Raw genomic sequence first — 21,330 nt, 5'->3', positions numbered from 1 at the left:
CATGAGACAGTGTGTGTGTAGGGGATGTCATTTCAGGGATCTGTAGAGTGAATCCTATAGAAAACTTCTGAAGTAGGTAGAATTAAGGAGTTGATAATGTCACTTTGTGGGTAAGTCTACACTATGGAATTATTCCGATTTTACAGAAACCTTTTTTTAAAACATTGTATTGTGATACAGCATGGCCAGAGGGCAGCAGGAGAGTGTTAGCCGGGAGTCTTATTCCCTGCAAGGGGAGGAAGGTTTGCTATAGATTAACTAGAGCACCTGAAGCCAATTAGAGCACCAGCAGTCAGCAGACAAGTATTTTAAAAGATACATTTTACAGTGATAAAAACCCCTGTTTCAGTCAGACAGTGGGGGAGTTGGAGCAGGAAGGTTTGATTGGAGCAGATTGAAGGAGTTGGAGAAGAGAACAGTTTTGAAGAGAGACAAAAGGAAAGTTTGGAGGAGTGCTGCGGTGGGCTGGGAAATCCAAAAGAAACCCTAGGTAAGGGGCACCTGGCTTTGTAGAAGGAAGGCAAGAAGCCCCTTCCCAAGCTGAAGGGCAGGAGAGGGAAGTAGCCCAGGGGAAGGAACTGCTAGTTCAAGTGGTTCACTACAAACCTCAGGGCCCCTGGGTTGGGACCTGGAGAAGAGGGCGGGCCCAGGTCCCTCCCTCTCCACTCCTCTCCTCAAGGACACTAGTGGGGTAATTAAAATACCGGTTCAGAGGCAAGCAATGGCGCCCTGAAACCTTCCCCAAAGAAGAGAGAGCGCGAGACCCAGTATAACAGTACCGGCAATTTGCCACAGTATAAAGTCGAGTGCACGTGGCCACACTAAGCACATTAATTCGGCGGTGTGCGTCCATGTACCGAGGCTAGTGTCGATTTCCAGAGCGTTGCATTGTGGGTAGCTATCCCATAGTTCCCACGGTCTCCCCCACCCATTGGAATTCTGGGTTGAGATCCCAGTGCCTGATGGGGCAAAAAACATTGTCGCGGGTGGTTCTGGGTACAGCCTCACCCCTCCCTCCGTGCAAGTAGCCAACAACTGTTTCGCGCCTTTTTCCCTGGGTGAACTGTGCAGACACCATAACGCAGCAAGCATGGACCCTGCACAGCTCAAGACAGCAATCAGAGAGGTTGTAAACACCTCGCCCATTCTTGTGCAGTCAGTGCTGAACCAGGACCTGCAAAACCAGTCGAGGAGGAGGAGGCGGCTACGGCAGCGCTGCAACGAGAGTGATGAGGACATAGACACAGATTTCTCTCAAAACGCGGGACCTTGCGCTTTGGAGATCATGCTGGTAATGGGGCAGGTTCTAGCCATTGAACGCCGATTTTTGGGCCCAGGAAACAAGCACAGACTGGTGAGACTGCATAGTGTTGCAGGTGTGGGACGATTCCCAGTGCCTGCAAAACTTTCGCATGTGTAAGGGCACTTCTATGGAACTTTGTGATTTGCTTTCCCCTGCCCTGAAATGCCAGAATACCAAGATGAGAGCAGCTCTCACAGTGGAGAAGTGAGTGGCAATAGCCCTCTGGAAGCTTGCAATGCCAGACAGCTACCTGTCAGTTGGGAATCAATTTGGAGTGGGCGAATCTACTGTGGGGGCTGCTGTGATGCAAGTAACCAAAGCAATCATTAAGCTGCTGCTACGAAAGGTTGTGACTGGGAAATGTGCAGATCATAGTGGATAGCTTTGCTGCAATGGGATTCCCTAACTGTGCGGGGGGGATAGATGGAACATACATCTCTATCTTGGTGCTGGAGCACCAGGGCACCCAGTACATAAACCGCAAGTGATACTTTTCCATGGTGCTGCAAGCACTGGTGGATCACAAGGAACGTTTCACAAACATCCACGTGGGATGGCCAGAAGGGTTCATGATGCTCATGTCTTCAGGAACATTACTCTGTTTAAACGGCTGCAGCAAGGGAATTACTTCCCAGATCAGAAAATAACAGTTGGGGATGTTGAAATGCCTGTAGTTATCCTGGGGGACCCAGCCTACCCCTTGATGCCATGTCTCACGAAGCCATACACAGGCAGCCTGGACAGTAGTCAGGAGTTGTTTAACTACAGGCTGAGCAAGTGCAGAATGGTGGTAGAATGTGCATTTGGCCGTTTAAAGGTGCGCTGGCGCACATTACTGGCTCGCTCAGACCTCAGCCAAACCCATGTCCCCATTGTTATTGCTGCTTGCTCCACAATCTCTGAGAGTAAGGGGGAGACCTTTATGGCGCGGTGGGAGGCTGAGGCAAATCACCTGGCCACTGATTACGTGCAGCCAGACACCAGGGCGATTAGAAGAGCACACCAGGAAGTGGTGCGCATCAGAGAAGCTTTAAAAACCAGTTTCATCATGGGCCAGGGAACGGTGTGACTGTTGTTTGTTTCTCCTTGATGAACCCCTCGCCCCCCTTGATTGACTCATTCCCTGTAAGCCACCCACCCTCCGCCTTCCATTACCGCTTGCTTCCTAAGGAAATAAAGTCACTCTCGTTTAAAAATCATGTATTCTTTATTAATTAATTATAAAAAGAGGGAGAGAACTGACAAGGTAGCCCGGGTGCGGTTTCGGAGGAGGATAGGAGGGAAGGAAAAGGCCACTAAAAAAATTTCAAAATAATGACAGCCTTTTGATTGGACTGTCCACTGAGGTGGAATGTGCGAGTGCATGGGAGCCTCCCCTCACACGTTCTTAGTTGTCTGGTGGGTGAGGAGGCTAAGGAACATGGTGAGGGGGGAGCAGCACTCTGTGATCCTGATGCTGTTCCTGAAGCTCCACCAGACGCTAGAGCATGTCGGGTTGATCACGCAGCAGCTGCAGCATTGCATCATGCCTCCTCTGATCTTCCTGCTGCCACCTCTCATCTCAAGCATCCCTCCTCTCCTCACGTTGGTCCATCCTCTCCTCACGTTCACTGGCATCTTTCCTGTACTTTGATACTACGTCCTTCCACTCATTCAGATGAGCTCTTTCATTGTGGGTCACTTCTATGATTTCCGAGAACATTTCGTCTCGTGTCTTTTTTTCCGCCGCCTTATCTGAGAGAGCCTTTGGGACGGAGGAGGAAGACTTGAAAAATTTGCAGCTGTAGGAAGGAGGGGAAAAAAGAGAGAGAAGTATTTTAAAAGATACATTTTACAGAATAATGGTTATACTCTTTCATGGTGTACAACACTATTCACCTTACATAGCACATGTGATCTCACTACAAGGTCGCATTTTGCATCTTAATATTGAGTGCCTGCTGCTTTGGTGTTAGAGATCACAGACGCAGGTCTGGGCATCAGAATTCGGCTTGCATGCGGCCATGATAAGCCATTGTTTTTCGGCTTTTGCAGCCTTCATATATCCAGCGCCCTCCTTTCCCAAATAGCAAGCAAAGCCCGTTGAGTGCTGCTTCTTTCCTGTTAGCGTGCAGCACCAGAACCACCATCATCCAATTCTCTGGGATGATCGCTTTACCCCTCCCCCCACTGCGTGGCTGGTATCATGGAAGATTGCTGCTAGCCACCCTCCCCCCCCCACCGCGTGGCTGGTAGCAGGGAAGATCCCAGCTAGCCAAACGCAAAAAAGCTCAGCACCAGTCACCCCCCTCCTCCCCCTGCTTGGCTAAATGCAGGGAAAGATTTCTTTTAAGCCACAGACAAACAGCCCAACCATCTCTGTCCCCTTAATTAAATTCCTGAATTTCAACCAAGTTACCATGAACGATATCACTCTCCTGAGAATAACAAAGTGAGATAAAGAACGGATGTTGTTTGAATGCCAGCAAACACCGGGACCATAAGCAGCTATGTTTTGTCATGCAATGATATCAGATTACTTGCTACATGCATGGCGTGGTCAAGTGTCCTACCATGGAGAACGGAATAAGGCTGCCTTGCCCAGAAACCTTCTGCAAAGGCTTTTGGAATACCTCCAGGAGAGCTTCATGGAGATGTCCCTGGAGGATTTCCGCTCCATCCCCAGACATGTTAACAGACTTTTCCAGTAACTTTACTGGCCATGAATGCATCCCAAGTCCTCAGAGCAAATTAATCATTAAAAAACGCTTGCTTTTAAACCATGTTTTATATTTACAAAGGTACATTCACCAGAGGTCCCTTCCATGGCTTCATTGTCTGGGATAGTGGCTTGGGAGGGCTGGGAGGGTAATTCCGTCAGAGTGAGAAAAAGCTCCTGACTGTTGAGGAGAACAGAGTGCTGTGTGCTCTCTGCAAGCTCTTCCTCCTCCTCCTCCTCATCTTCCCCATCCACAGAATCCTCAGCCATGGCTGAGATTACCACCCCCACCTCGGAATCCACGGACAGGGGTGGGGTAGTGGTGGCGGACCCCCCTAGAATTGCATGCAGCTCAGCGTAGAAGCGGCATGTTTTTGGCCCTGCCCCGTACCTTCCGTTTGCTTCTTTGGTTTTCTGGTAGGCTTGTCTGAGCTCCTTCACTTTCACTCTGCACTGCACTGAGTTCCTGGTGTGGCCTTTCTGCATCATGGCCTTGGAAATTTTTTGAAAAGTTTTTTCATTTTGTCTTTTGGAACGGAGTTCTGTTAGCACAGAATCCTCTCCCTATACAGCTATCAGATCCAGTACCTCCTGTGCAGTCCATGCTGGAGCTCTTTTTCGATTCTCAGGAGACTGCATTGTTACCTGTGCTGATGAGCTCCGCGTGGTCACCTGTGCTGATCAGAGCTCCACGCTGGCCAAACAGGAAATGAAATTCAAAAGTTCGCGGGGCTTTTCCTGTCTACCTGGCCAGTGCATTCGAGTTCAGATGACTTTCCATAGCGGTCACAGTGGTGCACGGTGGGATACCGCCCAGAGGCCAATACCGTTGATTTGCGGCCACGCTAACCCTAATCCGACATGGCCATACCTATTTTCAGCATTACTCCCCTCGTTGGGGAGGAGTACAGAAATTGATTTTAAGAGCCCTTTATATCGATATAAAGAGCTTCATTGTGTGGACGGGTGCAGGGTTAAATCGGTTTAATGCTGCTAAATTTGGTATAAATGCGTAGTGTAGACCAGGCCTAACAGAAGGTATGGGTGAAGCAAGGCAGCATTCTGGAAGAGTCTGTGCTTTTCAGTGTAAATGAGAGAAGAAACAAATCAAGTTAGGATAATAGAAGCAAATAAAATGTGATTTTTTTTTTAAAGTGACACAGTAATTTGATTCCCTATATTGGAATAAAGCAGAATTAGCGTAGTATAGGTCATACCCTGCCTCTGGCAGCAGCTTGTTTCTTCTGTGTAAAGGGGAACACAAAGAAATATGACCAATTTCGGTTAGTTGTGCAAGGGTATATGGTGGGAGAACCTTCCAACCAACTCTTGCAGGCCATCTGTTTATGCCCTGGTGAGTACAGACTCAATTTCCCTGAAGTAAAGAAAAACTCCAACAGGTCTTAAAAGAAAGCTTTATATAAAAAAAAAGAAAAATACAAATGTCTCTCTGTATTAAGATGACACAATACAGGGCAATTTCTTAAAAGAATATTGAATAAACAGCCTTATTCAAAAAGAATACAAATCAAAGCACTCCAGCACTTATATTCATGCAAATACCAAAGAAAAGAAACCATAGAACTTACTATCTGATCTCTTTGTCCTTACACTTAGAAACAGAAAATTAGAAAGTAGAACTACTTCTCCAAAGCTCAGAGAAAGCAGGCAGGCAGACAAAAGACTCAGACACAAACTTCCCTCCACCCAAAGTTGAAAAAATCCGGTTTCCTGATTGGTCCTCTGGTCAGGTGCTTCAGGTGAAAGAGACATTAACCCTTAGCTATCTGTTTATGACACCCTGAAACATCAAGTTTGCTTTCCTCAATAAGAACGTAATAATGGCCATACTGGGTCAGACAAATGGTCCATCTAGCCCAGTATCCTGTCTTCCATCAGTGACCGGTGCCAGATGCTTCAGAGGGAATGAACAGAATAGGGCAATTTATCAAGTAAGCCATCCCCTGTCATGCAGTCCAAGCTTCTGGCAGTCAGGGGTTTCAGGACACCCAGAGCATGGAGTTGCCTCCATGACCATCTTTGCTAATAGCCATTGATGGACCTATTCTCCATTAACTTATTTAATTCTCTATTGAATCCAGTTATGATTTTTGGGTTTTGCAGTGTTTTATGGCACAGGTTGACTGTGTGTTGTGTGAAGAAGTACTTCCTTGCATTTGTTTTAAACCTGCTGCCTATTAATTTCATTATGTGACACCTGGTTCTTGTATAATGTGAAGGTGTAAATAACACATCCTTATTTACTTTATCCACACCATTCATGATTTTGTAGATCTGTTTCCTGTCCCCCATCAGTCATCTCTTTTCTAAGCTGAACGCTCCCTGTCTTTTTAAATCTCTCCTCATACACAAGGTGTTCCATACCTCTAATCATTTTTTTTGGTCTTTTCCCATCCTACTATATCTTTTGTGACATGGGGCGACCAGAACTGCACCTAGAATTCAAGGTGTGAGTGCACCCTAGATTTATATAGTGGTATTATGATATTTTATCATCTGTCCCTTTCCTTATGGTTCCTAATATTCTGTTAGCTTCTTTGACTGCCACTGAATGTTGAGCAGATGTTTTCAGAGAACTATCCAAAATATCTTGGGTAGTAACAGCTAATTTGGGCCCAGTAATTTTGCATGTATAGTTGGGATTATGTTTTTTAATGTGTCTTACTTTGTATTTATCAACACTGAATTTCATCTGCCATTTTGTCACCCAGTCATCTAGTTTAGTGAGATCCTTTTGTAACCCTTTGCAGTCCTCTTTGGATTTAATTATATTGTATAATTTTGTATCATCTTCAAACATTGCCTCCTCGCTGTTTACCCCTTTTTCTAGATCATTGAATATGTTGAACGGCACTGGTCCCAATACAGATTCTTTGGGGACCACTTGCTGTTTACTTCTCTACACTGTGAAAACTGATGATTTAGTCCTACCCTTGGTTTCCTATCTTTCAACCGGTTACTGATCCATGAGAGGACCATCTTTTTTATCCCATGAGTCCATCTGTATTGCTGTTATGGTTCAGAACTTCGATTAGCATAGAGACTCCTCCCAAAGAGTTAGTGTGTGATCTTATCAGAAAATTAATATCAGACTGAAAAAACCTCATCAGTTCTAGTCATGTTTACACTTGAATGCATTAAGAACACACTGACAAATTAATATCTGGTCATTCACAGAAAATCAGTTAAAAGTAGCTTCTGGTACTATACCTAGCTCTGAGTCCCCTGTCCCCCCCCCAGGTTTTTGTGGTTTTACAGCCTAGGGTGAATTGATGTAAGTCAACACAATTTAAATCAGCAAGCAGGAAACCTCGATTTAAATCATCGATTTTAAGTGTTTTTTGCATTTGTACGTTTTAGTTATTTTCCTAAAGAAAAGTTTATTTTTATTGGTTGGTAACCATATTGATTTGCAACTAATATAGCCTTTCCACTACACTTGGTGCTTCTTGTTGCTACCCAGGATACACTGTATCTATACACATTTATTTAAGCAGTTATACAGCTTAACTTGCATGTATTCACATCTCAGTTTTAATTTTTGTATTATGTTAAGAAATGGTGAATGATGCATTTCTTATTTAGTAGACAATTAACTTTTTACTTGTGGTTTGTGTCAAGCTCTATTTGGATGGAAATTCAAAGTCAATTAAAAAAGACCAAAACAACATTTTATGTTGTTTTATTAAATTAAACTACTTTAAATGTGCTGGATACATAGGAAAAAAGTTTCTCAAAACAGATTTTATTTTAAAAACTGATTTATTAAGCAAAGGAACTATGATTTGTAGTTAGCAAATTGAACTGATTGTTTCTGGTCAGTATGTCCTTCAAGCCTTTAGAAGTAGTAGACCTCAGCCCAGGTTTTATTCATAGACTGGAAGAGGATAACAAGCATTCTTGCTTTTTCAGCTCCAATTGGTTTCTTAATTTTGAAAGAACTAGTCATTGAACTGAACTCGTTGAATAAACTGAAATGAAGAAAATATTCAGTCTGCTACTGCTGTCTAAAACTGGTTTAACACTTCAGCAAACTGTGGTACCAGATGCTTAGCCAATGACTTACACCAAGTTCAGTGGCTGGATTTTCTTTAAAAGTTGGCAGCAAACATGTTTGTTGTATTTCGTTAAATGATTTTAACAGTTTGATAGATTTAGGCCTTAACATAAATTGCCAATTTTAAATTTAATTTTAAATAGGTTTGTTGTTCTAACAATGAACCTGTATTTAATTTTAAAAGATTTGACTTTTTAAATTATCAGTTTTATTCACCGTTACAGCCACGTTTCTATTTTTAAACAGCTTTTTTCTCTCACTTGGTGCTCTAAGATGGGGAAATTGGTAATAGTGAAACTGATTAGATGAACCTCAAGGTGGCCTCGAGTTTTTTGCTGACTTTTTTTTGTTTGCGTCTTGAATGTAAGATTAGCTTTCTTCCATATGTGGCTCTCACAAGGAGACAGCAGCACTTTTTTGATGCCCCATGATGTCAGTTAAATAACAATGGTCTCTTTGCATAGTTGTCCTTAATCCTAGTAGTAAAGAGGGCTTTCTACCTGTGTCTCACAACCTCATTATTTCTTTAACATATTTTTCCTTTGTTGTCTTATAGGCTCCTGATGGCCATGTTTTCCTGGAAGCCTTTTCTCCTGTTTACAAATATGCTCAGGATTTTCTGGTTGCTATTGCTGAACCTGTGTGCAGGCCAACCCATATACATGAATACAAACTCACTGCTTACTCGCTTTATGCTGCTGTCAGTGTTGGTTTACAAACAAGTGACATCACTGAATATTTGCAAAAGCTGAGCAAGACTGGTGTCCCAGATGGAATAATTCAGTTTATCAAGGTAAGACCATTTCAGTGGAGAGTCATTCTCCGTTGTCTTTTCATGTCTCTAATACTCCTGTTCTCTTCTATTGCTCTGTTTCAGAATTCAAGGAAGCACGCTGTTCATCCTGTCTTCTGCCTTTACCCTTAGGATAGTGTCTGAAACATAGCTTTCAGGCTGTGACAGATTGGAATTGGACATAAAAATTGCATTTTTCTGATTTGATTTCTCCATGCAACATGTATGCATGTCCTAAATACTGAAAATACCTTATAAATAGGTTTGACCCACAAACAGAAAATTTCATGTAAAGGTCTGATCTTGTAACCATTGTTCATGTAAATAATTTAATTGGCATCAGTAAGTGCTGCAGCATGTGGCCCTAAATCTGGAATCATCCTTGCTATATGCATTAAAACTTCGCATTATCAAAAGGTACAAACCTGCACTATTGAACAGTGTCTGAGTTGCTTAAGGTTGGGTTTTTTGTTTTTTTTTTTGCATTTTATAGTAAGTTAATGCATAGTTGAGATTGCTCTATTAAAATCAAAGTCAGAAATGCCAAAGTCAAGGTTCCAGCAGATCTATTAACACACATGTGTTGTACATCATGTATGTTTTTTGGAGTGTGTTTTTTATATTAACAGAAATATGGTAGTCTACACATTTAACCATAAAAGTGGTTTTTTAATCAGGAATTAGGAACTAAGTCTTTTTGATAGTAAGTGTTCCATAGAATATACAAGCTGTGCAGTGTGGCAGAGTTAACATTGCTATAAGAATCTAATTTTAACTGAGCAATCATAGCTTTGCGTTAATGAAACATGTTGTAGTAGTTAAAATACATTGGTTGGTGGGAGGCCGTTCTCTGAAAATGATAAAAATGTAATTTCTTTTAAACCAAGAAAAGCACATGCTCCTTAGTGAGGATTATGCCTTTCAACCTTAGCAAGTAGCAAGAACTGTCTTCTTGTTCTGTTTTTGGATAACATCTAGCGCAGCAGGGTCCTTGTCCTTGAATTGTATTCCTCGGTGCTATGATAATGCAAATAAAAACTATTGTGGGCATTGCCAGGCACCTGCTGTAACCAGTCTTGTTATCAGCAAATAGCCATAACCTGTCTTGGTCCTCCAGGTCTCTCGGGATATGGATTGTGAGAGTGTAGAAGCGTGTGAAAGACATCATGGTTTTTGGACAGATATTACCAAAGATTCCAGACCTGACAATGGGACTATTGTCCTGGAGTCTCTGACACTATATTGTGGGATAGATGAGTTCCCATCTCTTCTGTATCCAGAGGAGGAATTGCTCAGATTTTTCAAAGCGTCCAGTTCTTAATGGTAACTAAGACGGTGTGTGTAGTTTTTTTGTTGTTTTTTGGGGGATTTTTTGAGTAATCCATAATAGGCTGTGAAATTTCTTGATGGATATGAAAGATGAGAGGTCTTCAATTTTGCAGCAGCAGCTCTCAGCAATCCTGTGCGTGTAGAGTTTGACTGATTTCAGTTCTCCTGTATACTTCCCATTTGTTCTGACTCTCTTATTGATCCTGTACTAGTCTTGATGAACCATTCTGGTTACACAGCCAGGGGTGTATGTATGTATTTCTGTATACACACAAAGACGTGTTGTCACTAAATCAGCCACTGCTTTATTATGATGAATCTGAATTGCTTGTTCCTAATGGATGTTCTTGTCTGTTTGTAGCTGTGTACTGTCAGCTATGGAAAGGTAAAGCTAGTGCTGAAACACAACAGGTAAGCAGCTTTTCTCTTTTATTTTGGGGGGTGGGGTGGGAGGCATATCAGTTTTTTGTTTTTTTTTTTTTAACCCTGCTTGCAATGATTTAATATAGTAGTTACTTGCTTTAAGTTTGACTGTTCTGTGTTCACTCTAGTGGTGGTCATTGTGTTAGCATGGGTATGCTTTCTTTCTTTTAGAAAGAGTATTCAAACCAAAACCGCTGATTTACATTAATTGATTGGTTAATCTATCGTCTCAGACTGCTGAGCTGACAATGTTTATTTTACTGCGGTAGATTGTTTTACTGTGGGAAGCAGCGTGGGCTGCAGGGACATGCTGGCTACCGCATCCTGCAGCTCCCATTGGCCACGAACGGTGAACTGTGGCCACTGGGAGCTGCAGGCGGCTGTGCAAATGTAAACAAACTGTCTGGCTGCCCGCCAGCTGATTACACTGATGAGCCGGGCTGCAGGTTCCCCACCACTGGGCTAGATGATCTAAATGGTCCCTTTTAGCCTTAAAATCTATTCTCTATCCTACGTATGAGGAAACCAAGGATCAGAGGGGAAGTGACATGCCTGAGATGCCACAACATGTTAGTGGCTGAGCCAGGAATAGAACCCAGGGCTCCTGACTCCCAGTGCCCTGTCCCTGTTGCCTCCCTTTTAACCTGCCTCTTTGGGTAAAACAGAGATCCGCCAACCTGTGGAACTCTTTTCCAGAGGATATTGTGTAGGCCAAGACTATAACAGGATTCAAAAAAGAACTAGATAAATTCATGCAGGGTAGGTCCATCAATGGCTATTAGCCAGGATGGGTAGGGATGGTGTCCCTAGCCTGTTTCGCAGAAACTGGGAATGGGCGACGGGGATGGATCGCTCGATGATTGTCTGTTCTGTTCATTCCTTCTGGGGCACCTGGCATTGGCCACTGTTGGAAGACCGGATACATGGTTAGATGGACCTTTGGTCTGACCCAGTGTGGCCGTTCTTATGTTCAATACCAGCAAACTCTTTATAGCAGTTTTAGGAGGCCTCCCTGAACCACCTTCTGCTTCTCCAGTTCAAACTTTTTTCAGCTTCTGTAGGCTCAAATTTTAACAAGACTCTCTAACGAGCATCTTTATTGGCAAGCTTCAAGGGGAAGAAACACTTCTAGGGGTTGTAGCGTAAGGTTTTCATAGCTTCTGCTTTAATACTAAGGGCTCAGGCAGCTCACCTCGTGTACTCAGTTTCCTTTCCTGGCCCCACCCCAATTAGGCTTCAAAAGAATTGTCTCCTTTTAGAGATGGGCTGTGAATTGGGGAGATTTTCAAGGTTATCTAAATGGTGCTTTTGAAGTCTTTCTAAGTCTTATCTATTTTTTTAATGGATTATTCAAGCAAGGGAATCTTTAGCAGCTAAATATTTGCTGTGAGGGTATCTGTGAAAAGTTCTTTGCAGTAGCAACAATTGTTTTAACCTTCACACACACACACACACACACACACACACACACACACGAGATGCTAGAGTTTGAGTGACTCCATCTGGAATCACTGTCAGGTAGATTACAACGTCAGTGCCAGTGTTCTGGTGGGTGCTCAGACACATTATCTGATTGGCATAACGTGCTTTAAACTTGTTGGGAGCTGCTTGTATAGTTCTTGTTTGTTCTTTCCATCTAGGTATTTTGTCGAAAGCACCCACCCTGAAGTCATCCAGCAGCTTCTTCAGGACCAGGTCATCAGAGAGTGTCGGCTGAGAAACGCTGAGGGAGAAGAAACAGAGCTCATCACGGAGACATTCACGAGTAAATCAGCAGTACGTTGGGATCGAGGGTCACCATCTAAAATGCTGGATTCCCCTTTGTGAGGCTGTACATGCTGTTGATTATCTGCGGTGGTGATCATTGCATGCTTCCTTCTGTTGTAAATGTTGCAAGTGCTCTGTGCTTCATCAATGAACCATTGCTCAGTGAGAATCTCTAACGGCTTCTGTTAAATTCCTGTTTCAGATTTCAAAATCCAGTGACGGAGGTCCTTCAACATCACAAGGGACAGATGCTCAGAATAAATCGGATGTCCCAGCTGATTTATTTGAGTTTTACGAGCAGATGGACAAAGATGAGGAGGAGGAGGAAGAAACACAGACTGTATCTTTTGAAGTCAAGCAGGTAAATATCTGTTAACCCCTTGGTATCCGTGGTCCTAGTGAGTCCCACAGCAGGCAATTGTATATGGGATTGCTAAATATCATATTCTAAGGCTTTTCTATCGGGGGAGCCCTCTGAGCCACAAAGATTTCTTCCCTCACTTCTGAAAGTCCCACATCAGAATCTTCCTCTCCAGCCTGATGGGAGGGACTAGACACTACCTCTTCCCTGGCTGCTGCGTGAGCGCTGTTGGCAGGCTACAGGGCAGTTGGTAGGGCATATGGCGGGCTCCCTTTCTGCAGGATTGAATGTGCTACCTCTGTGTTAGGTGCCTCGTAGACTATTACGTTTACCAAACCTTAGTGAGGTAATTACTTGAAAATATTAATATAGTGTGAAGGCAGATCCTAAATCCACCTGGATGTTTTGTGTGACTTCACATCTCCTTCCAGTCCCAGCAGCTTCTGGCAACTGTGAAACTGTCCTTAAATTTACCTTGTTGGCTCTTGCTGAATAGAGTAGGTTAATGTGGCTTGCATGCATACCCCATATGTTTGAGGAGCGTGGTAAGATCTTGTGGACTTTCCTTTGGTACTCGTTGTAATTTCTGAGCACGTCACGAATACTAGTGAATTTGGCTATGATTTTCAGAGGAGCCTATGGAAGTTAAAAGGGAGTTGCGTGCTTAACTCTCTTGGGCACATTTGAAAATCCCAACCTCAATCCTCAAAAGAACCAATTGTGTGTGGTGTAGAGATCGTTGTTTGTTTCCCTTCGTGCAGATGAAGAGCTGAGGTCCCTGGAGCTTAAGCGACTTGCTGAAGTACAGAGTTCATGAGTTCCACTCTAGTGCCTTAGCTACAATACCATTCTTACTCCTTATGCAAACCTGGCCTATGTAAAGAGATTCACTGTTCTTGTTTGCGGGTGTGGAACCTTTAATGTTATTGCTTCTGTTAGGCTCATTTCTGTTCGTCAAGGGCCTTCCCCATCCCGGGAGCGTGTAAATAGTGAGGTGTGAGATCATGCAGGGGTTTGAATCAGGTTTTGTTGGGTTTCTTGCAGTGTTTTGTGTAAATCTCTTGGATTATAAAATCTTTGGACAAAGATGCTTTTTATATTTCTGTCATGTACAGAATGGAGCATATCGGTGCTTAACAGGTAGCAGGTGCTGTATATGAATTGACTGTATTAGATCAGATTTACTTGCGAGGCTTTTTTGTGAAGTTTCTATAGTTTTATCGCAGACTTGGCAAATCTTTTGTTGTCTTATTGGAAACCTAAAGAAAATCAGCAGGCTATTCGGGTCATTTTTTCAATGTCTCAGATAGCAATTAAAAGCAACATGCTGTTGAGGCAGAGTAACTGTTACAGGGGAGCGAAGATGTCTCAGTTGCCAGATGTGTAGCTTTTGTGGCTCTTCAATTAAAAACAGTGATCAGATATGCTGTATTTTGAATTTTTTGTGTTTTGAAGAAGGGATTTGTCAATAATCCTATAAAGGACATTATCACGCGCTTACCCTACAGAATGACACTCTTTCAGCGATTTGAATATCTCACTTTTTTCCATTTGCCAATAATTTCCTCCCTTTTGTTTCTAATATACAATAATACTTAAATTGTTCTGTTTTCTGCTTTGATCATCAGCAAAATTCTGGGAATAGGTTTTAACTCCTGGTGTTACAGAGCAAGCAAAGGGTGTAAAAGAACAATTAACTTGCCTTGATACAGCTCGTATATATAAACTGGCGATTTTAAAAAAAATCCTCGGCAGGTTTCAGAAATTGAGAATGTGCTGTTAGAAGCTTTGTTTCCTTTCCAGGAAATGATTGAAGAGCTTCAGAAGCGTTGCATCCACTTGGAGTACCCCTTGCTGGCAGAGTATGACTTCAGAAATGATTCAGTGAATCCTGACATTAATATAGACCTGAAGCCCACAGCTGTTCTCAGACCTTACCAGGAGAAAAGTCTAAGGAAGATGTTTGGGAATGGGCGTGCTAGATCTGGTGTTATTGTCCTGCCATGTGGTAAGTAGTTGGATTTTGCCTGAACTGAAGCAAGGCCTTACACACAACTAGATGGCATTTCTCTGTTTTTGTAACAGTTTTTGACTGCCACAGCTGATCAATTCCAGATACTTTCAAGGAATGTTCTGAGCATAATCCTGTTGATTTTTGTGGAAAAAATGGAGGGAGGGGACAGACACAGAGCCTCTAGCGTCTGGTTAGCAGCTCGGTCTACAAACGTTTGTAGATCAAAGAGCCAGTCGCTGGCAGCCATTAACACCTTCCAACCTAACAATACCTCCCCCAACTCAGTTCTACTGATTGTCCCAATAGAGTTTTAAAATGTTGACACCCTGAACGATTTACCTTCCAAATAGAAAGAAAAGAAATAAGGATGGCAAAGCAGGAAATGTACGAAAAGCCATACTGGGTCAGACCAGTGGTCCTTCTAGCTCAGTATCCTGTCTTCTGGCAGTGGTCAATGCCAGGTCCTTCCAGGAGAAGGAAGAGAACAGAGAACAATCATTAAGTGATTCATTCCCTGTGTCCACTCGCAGATTCTGGCAGTCAGAGGCTAGGAACACCTAGAGCATGGAGTTGTATCCCTGACCATCTTGGCTAATAGCCATTGACAGACCTGTCCTCAATGAACTTAGCTCATTGATTTTTGAACACTGCTATAGTTTTGACCTGCAGAATTTCCCTTGACAATGAATTCCACAGGTTGACTGTGTAGTGCGAAGAACTATTTTGTTTTATTTGTTTTAAGACTGCTGCCTATTAATTTAATCACATGCCACCTGGTTCTTGTGTTTATGTGAAAGTGTTATTTTTTCCTTCTTCATTTTTTCCACACCAGTCAAGATTTTATAGACCTCCAATTAGATCCCCTCTTAACTGTCTCTTTTCCAAGCTGAAAAGTCCCAGTTTTTTTCATCTCTCCTCCTATGGAAGCTGTTTCATCCCCTTAATCATTTCCATTGCCCTTTTCTGTACCTTTTCCATTTCTAATATATATATATTTTTTTATTTTATTTTATTTTTTTTTGAGATGAGGTGACCAGAACTGCACACATTGAGGGCTTGGCTGCACTTGAAACTTCAAAGCGCCGCTGTGGGAGTGCTTTGAAGTGTGAGTGTGAGTGAGAGAGCTCTCCCAGCGCTGCAAGTACTCCACCTGCTCATGGGGATTAATTTGCAGCGCTAGGAGCCGCACTCCCAGCGCTGGGGCACTGCTTACACTGGCACTTTACAGCATGTATCTTGCAGTGCAAGTTGCAGCGCTGTAAAGTGCCAGTGTAGCCAAGGCCTCAAGGTGTGTGCTTATCATGGATTTATATAGTGGCACTATGATATTTTCGGTCTTCTTATTGACCCCTTTCCTAATGGTTCCTAACATTGTTAGCTTTTTTTTTTGGCTACCGCTGCTGCACATTGAGCAGACGTTTTCAGAGAACTATCTACAAAGACTCTAAGATCTTTCTTGAGTAGTAACAGCTAAGTTAGACCCCATCATTTTGTATTTATAGTTGGGCATATGTTTTCCTGTGTGTATTACTTTGCATTTATCAGCATTGAATTTCATCTGCCATTTTGTTGCCCAGTCACCCAGTTTAGTGAGATACTTTTGTAACCTTTTGCTTTGGACTTAACTATCATGAGTGATTTTGTATCCTCTGCAAATTTTGCCACCTCACTTTTTCCAGATCATTGATGAATGTTCAATAGGACTGGGCCCAGTACCCCTGGTGGACACCACTATTTATCTCTCTCCAGTCAGAAAACTGACCATTTATTCCTTGTTTTCCTATCTTTTAACCCATTGGTGATCCATGAGGGTCTGAGAGTACACACAGCTCTGGCATGACGGAGGGCGTCGGTGGGAAACTGCCAGGGAGTCTCTGCAATAGCAGGGGATGGGAATGGGTGACACAGGATGGATCACTTGATTACCTGTTCCATTCATTCCCTCTGGGGCACCTGCCACTGGCCACTGTTGGAAGACAAGACACTGGGTTAGATGGACCTTTGGTCTGATCCAGTCTGGCCGTTCTTATGAGAATGGCAGAAAGGGTGCTTATAGGGGTGGGGAATAGAGGAATGCAAGGAGCCTCTGGAGTGTGCAGTGGGCTCAGCCTGTAAAAGCAGCGAAGACCCTGTCAGTAACTAGCAGCTTGCTGAAGCCATCTGGTCTAATCTAAAGGTTTATCTACATATACAGCCTTTACTGTACGGCTGTAGTGCTTTAGTGAAGATGGCTCTACACCAATGGGAGAGCTTCTCCTGTTGGTGTAGTTAATCCATCTCCATGAGAGGCAGTAGCTCTGTTAACAGGAGAAGCTCTCATCAACATAGCGCTGTCTACCCACGGGTTAGGTTGGTGTAACTAGGGGAGTTCATTTTGCTGCAAAGAGAACATTAATTGCAGTGATTTTGCTGAGATTTTTCGTAAGCGTATGACAAGCAGCAAACAGAGATATGTGGTTTCATATGCTAATATGTAAAGGCTGCTGCTTCTGTTATAGTCTTAAAGCTGTGGCTACTGAGAAATTTCCCCTGCTCTAGGACGTTTCCTGGCCAACCATTCCACAGTGGTTTTCCTCCCTTCCCCCTTTTTATCCAAGGAATGATGGGATCTGTCTGTCGGGTTGATTACTGATGACAGTTGCTCTTATATTTCCTTCCCTCCTGCAGGTGCTGGCAAGTCTTTAGTTGGAGTTACAGCTGCGTGTACAGTCCGTAAGCGTTGCCTGGTACTTGGCAACTCTTCTGTCTCTGTGGAGCAGTGGAAAGCCCAGTTCAAAATGTGGTCCACCATAGATGACAGCCAGATCTGTCGATTCACATCAGATGCCAAGGACAAGCCTATCGGCTGCTCTGTTGCCATTAGCACCTACTCTATGTTGGGACACACAACTAAGAGGTCTTGGGAAGCAGAGAGAGTAATGGAATGGCTTAAAAGTCAAGAGTGGGGCCTTATGATACTTGATGAGGTGCACACCATACCTGGTAAGGAGTGTACAAATTCTTAAATAGTCCCTTCCTCCCAGACCATGCGCTGCGCTACTGTTGCCATGCAGTTTCTTTCTGGCTTTCTCATAATGTTGTTCTGAAGTTCTAGAATAAATTCATAGCTTAGTATTTGAGGCTTAATACATGTAGACGATCACAGGGTCTGGTACAAGTTTTTTCATACTGTAGTATTTATATGAAGACTGCTTTCCAGAGACCTCTCAACTCATTAGGGTACACGTGTTACCATTCTTAATACCAGTGGGAAAGCATTATAGTAATGTTAGTACTTATTTTTCCTAATTACAGTAGTAAGAAGTGTCATCTCTAGAGCTTTGGTCCAGAGAATGGATGGTCACATGATGCAGGCTTTCTTCTGAAGCTGCTTAAACTTCACTAAAAGATTCTTGAAGTACACTTAATACCCATTTACTTTTCATGTAACAGTTGCTAAAGTTGCCACGTGGCTGTTACATCACCACAAGTGGGAGAGGAGTTGGTCTGCCTTCTCTTAAGTGAGAAGGGAGGTGTCCTGATACAATCTCTTGAAGCGTGGTCCCTATGAATAAGTTAGGGATCCCTTTGTCTATGTATGTATTTTACTGGGAGGAAATATACCCGTGCTTATTTGTTTCTGAAATAATTGTTTATAGTTGATAGGGATATATGGTGTTGGAAGGAAAGAATGGAGCATTTCAGTTTACAGAAGATAATGCTGGTTAGAAATGGCCCACAAATATAGTCCAAGTCTCTGGGTATGTCTATACTACCTGCCGGATCAGCGGGTAGTGATTGATCTATTGGGGATCGATTTATCGTGTCTAGTGCAGATGCGATAAAGTAGATCCCCGATTGCTCTGCGGTCGCCTCCGGAACTCCACTGCGCGTGAGAGGTGGAACTGGAGTCAACAGGGGAGTGGCAGCAATCGACTTGCTGCCATCCTCACGGCCAGGTAAATCAACCTAAGATACGCCAACTTCAGCTACGCTATTTGTTGTATATCTTAGGTCAACTCCCCTTGCCCCCAGTGTAGACCTAGCCTCTGAGTGCTATACCTTTACTGAAATGGTTTGCATATAATTTTTGAGTATTAACAGAAGTGTGAGAAATGGTAAAATACGGAAATAGCCATTGCTCATTGGCAGCCACTTTAACGAAGATCTATGCTGTTGCCTCAGTTTTCTTACCATCATCGCTTCTTAGACTTGGTTGGAAAAAGTAAGGCAGATGGCCTGCTTTATACTACTAGAAAGGTGATGATGGTAGTGCTAGAAATACCTGAGACAGATGATGCCATGAACTGAACCTAGGAATGGTAGAACTCCTGTATTCTAATCCTGGCTCTGAAATGCTGTGTGGTCTAGGTCAAATCACTTAACACCTGTATATCTCTTTTTTTCCATCGGGTAAACAGGGATTGTGATCCTGGCAGTCCAGGTGCCAGCTCATGGCAAGATCCCTAGGCCACACTGATCACTGGAATGCAAAGCTGGAAACCAGTCTGGCTCACCTGTGTGTTAGTATTGTTAAAATAGGTATTAGATTTATAGAGATGTGTTAAGTTTTTGGACTTTATGAAATGCTTAGGAGTTGCTGCCTTCATCAATATCACTTCTTATATCCATGTTATAAGGTAATATTGTCGCGTTTGCTTTGTAACTATAAAAGCGTTTCTTCTGAAACTGGAGACCCCCACAGTCAGGAGAGAAACCTGACCAAGTGTAAAATACTAGTTTTACCACGAGTTGTTAGGCACCAGACAAACTACTGTGGAACATCAAATGAACAAAAGACTATGCTGATTGCTCCTCCCACACCCACGAAGAGGGGATATGCACAAATCTGCATCTCATCGCCATTTGAACTCTGGGGGAAAGGAATAAAAATCCCTGACCAGGAGGATCTATATCACTCTGCTGCTTGGAATTTGACCATGGCAGTATTTCAAAGCATAAGCAAGGGGATCCCCAAGATGCTTAGTTTGGGTTAGAGTCTGCATATTACAGCAGCTGCTATTACTTTTTGGAACCTATGACTGTAATGCATTTATATATAAGTTTACCTGCTTTAATATTACAAATAACTCTAATTTCTTTTTCCTAGTTAATAAATCTTTAGTTAGCTTAATATAGGATTGGCTATTAGCATTGTCTTTGGTGAGAGATCTAAGGTACATTTGACTGGTGATAAGTGACTGATCCTTTTGGGACTGGAAGTAACCTGTACATTGTTGTGATTTTTTTGGTGTACCGGTCCTTCTGTCACAAAGGCGGGCTTGCCTGGGTGCCCAAGGAGACTCTCTGTGACTCCATGTTAAGGCTGTTATATTGCTTGAGCAGTTCGCCTTTGATAGTGGGTTGGTGAGCCACTCCGGACAGTTGGCATGGATAATACTGTGGTCTGAGGACTACTTAAGGTTTGTACAGAGCTTTGAAGATGTACAGTGCAGTAAAAGTGCTTAAATATAAGTCAAAAGCTACAACCAATCTAGTAGTTGGTTTTAATGTAGGAGTAATATTAGATTGGAATCCCGTATTTGCTTATCCATTTATACCGTGCTCATCTCTGGCATATAGCTAATACAACAAAATCTACACACTTGCAGTGCATGTCTTTTTAACCCATTTATGAAATCAAAAGGAAATCTCACCTTGTGTTTCTTAGCCAAAATGTTCAGACGTGTGCTCACCATTGTGCAAGCTCACTGCAAACTGGGACTGACTGCTACTCTCGTCAGAGAAGACGACAAAATTGTCGACTTGAATTTCCTGATTGGACCAAAACTCTATGAAGCCAACTGGATGGAGCTGCAGAACAATGGCTACATTGCTAAAGTCCAGTGTGCTGAGGTGATGCTCTGCTTTTTACTACCACAAGTGCTAGAGTCTATATTTTCTCTCTCTCTCTCTCTCTCTCTCTCTCTCTCTCACCCCACCCCCCTGCCCCAGCCTGGAGCCGCTCCTGCACCTTGAACTCCTTATTTCTGGCCCCACCCCAGAACCCACACTCCCAGCCAGAGCCCTCACACCCTCCTGCACCCCAGCCCCAATATTGTGAACATTCATAGCCCACCATACAGTTTTTATACCCAGATGTGGCCCTCAGACCAAAAGGTTTGCTCACCCCTGTCATAGACTTTAAGGTCAGAAAGGACCATCGTGATCATCTAGGCTGACCTCCTGTGCGTTAAATATGGCATACAACTCACAAAGAATGTTCTCTGTTGTGAACTCTTCTTCGGTGCCTGTAGCTTTGTGAGAGTTCATGTTCTTCAAGAGAGTGTTAGATTTTTTTGACATTTAATTTAGAATCTACATTATTTCAACAACCAACCAACAAAGTCATGGTGGTTTCTGGGAGGTAACTAACGTCTGTGATCGGTATGAACTTTATTTACATTCATGTAGTGTGTCATTTCATAGCTTGCCTTATCTATTCTGGCCTGAGAAAGCAACCCAGTTGCTCCTGAATCCAGATCTTCCAAGTGGCAGTAGAGGGCAGTGCTACCCAATGATATAGCAGATCATATTTACCACATATATCGCTTGCTTGTTCACTGCTTCAGTATGTGAGTTACA

The 21,330-nt window shown here is 43.0% G+C and overlaps 2 protein-coding genes across 2 annotated transcripts in view; one reads left to right on the top strand and one right to left on the bottom strand.

Annotated features, from left to right (window-relative positions):
- Positions 1-21,330, bottom strand: part of TMEM169 (transmembrane protein 169) — a 254,139-nt gene that overhangs the window by 177,230 nt on the left and 55,579 nt on the right. The gene's annotated exons all lie outside the window — the stretch shown is intronic.
- Positions 1-21,330, top strand: part of ERCC3 (ERCC excision repair 3, TFIIH core complex helicase subunit) — a 51,346-nt gene that overhangs the window by 1,847 nt on the left and 28,169 nt on the right. Inside the window, exons 3-9 of the mRNA XM_050917043.1 lie at positions 8,636-8,872; positions 10,563-10,612; positions 12,265-12,400; positions 12,594-12,752; positions 14,556-14,760; positions 17,434-17,748; positions 20,417-20,601. Of these exons, the coding sequence (XP_050773000.1) occupies positions 8,636-8,872; positions 10,563-10,612; positions 12,265-12,400; positions 12,594-12,752; positions 14,556-14,760; positions 17,434-17,748; positions 20,417-20,601 (1,287 nt within the window). The remainder of the gene's footprint in view (positions 1-8,635; positions 8,873-10,562; positions 10,613-12,264; positions 12,401-12,593; positions 12,753-14,555; positions 14,761-17,433; positions 17,749-20,416; positions 20,602-21,330) is intronic.

Source organism: Gopherus flavomarginatus, chromosome 10 (assembly GCF_025201925.1).
Source record: "Gopherus flavomarginatus isolate rGopFla2 chromosome 10, rGopFla2.mat.asm, whole genome shotgun sequence".
Classification (NCBI taxonomy): domain Eukaryota; kingdom Metazoa; phylum Chordata; order Testudines; family Testudinidae; genus Gopherus; species Gopherus flavomarginatus.
This window is presented reverse-complemented; position numbering and strand designations above follow the sequence as displayed.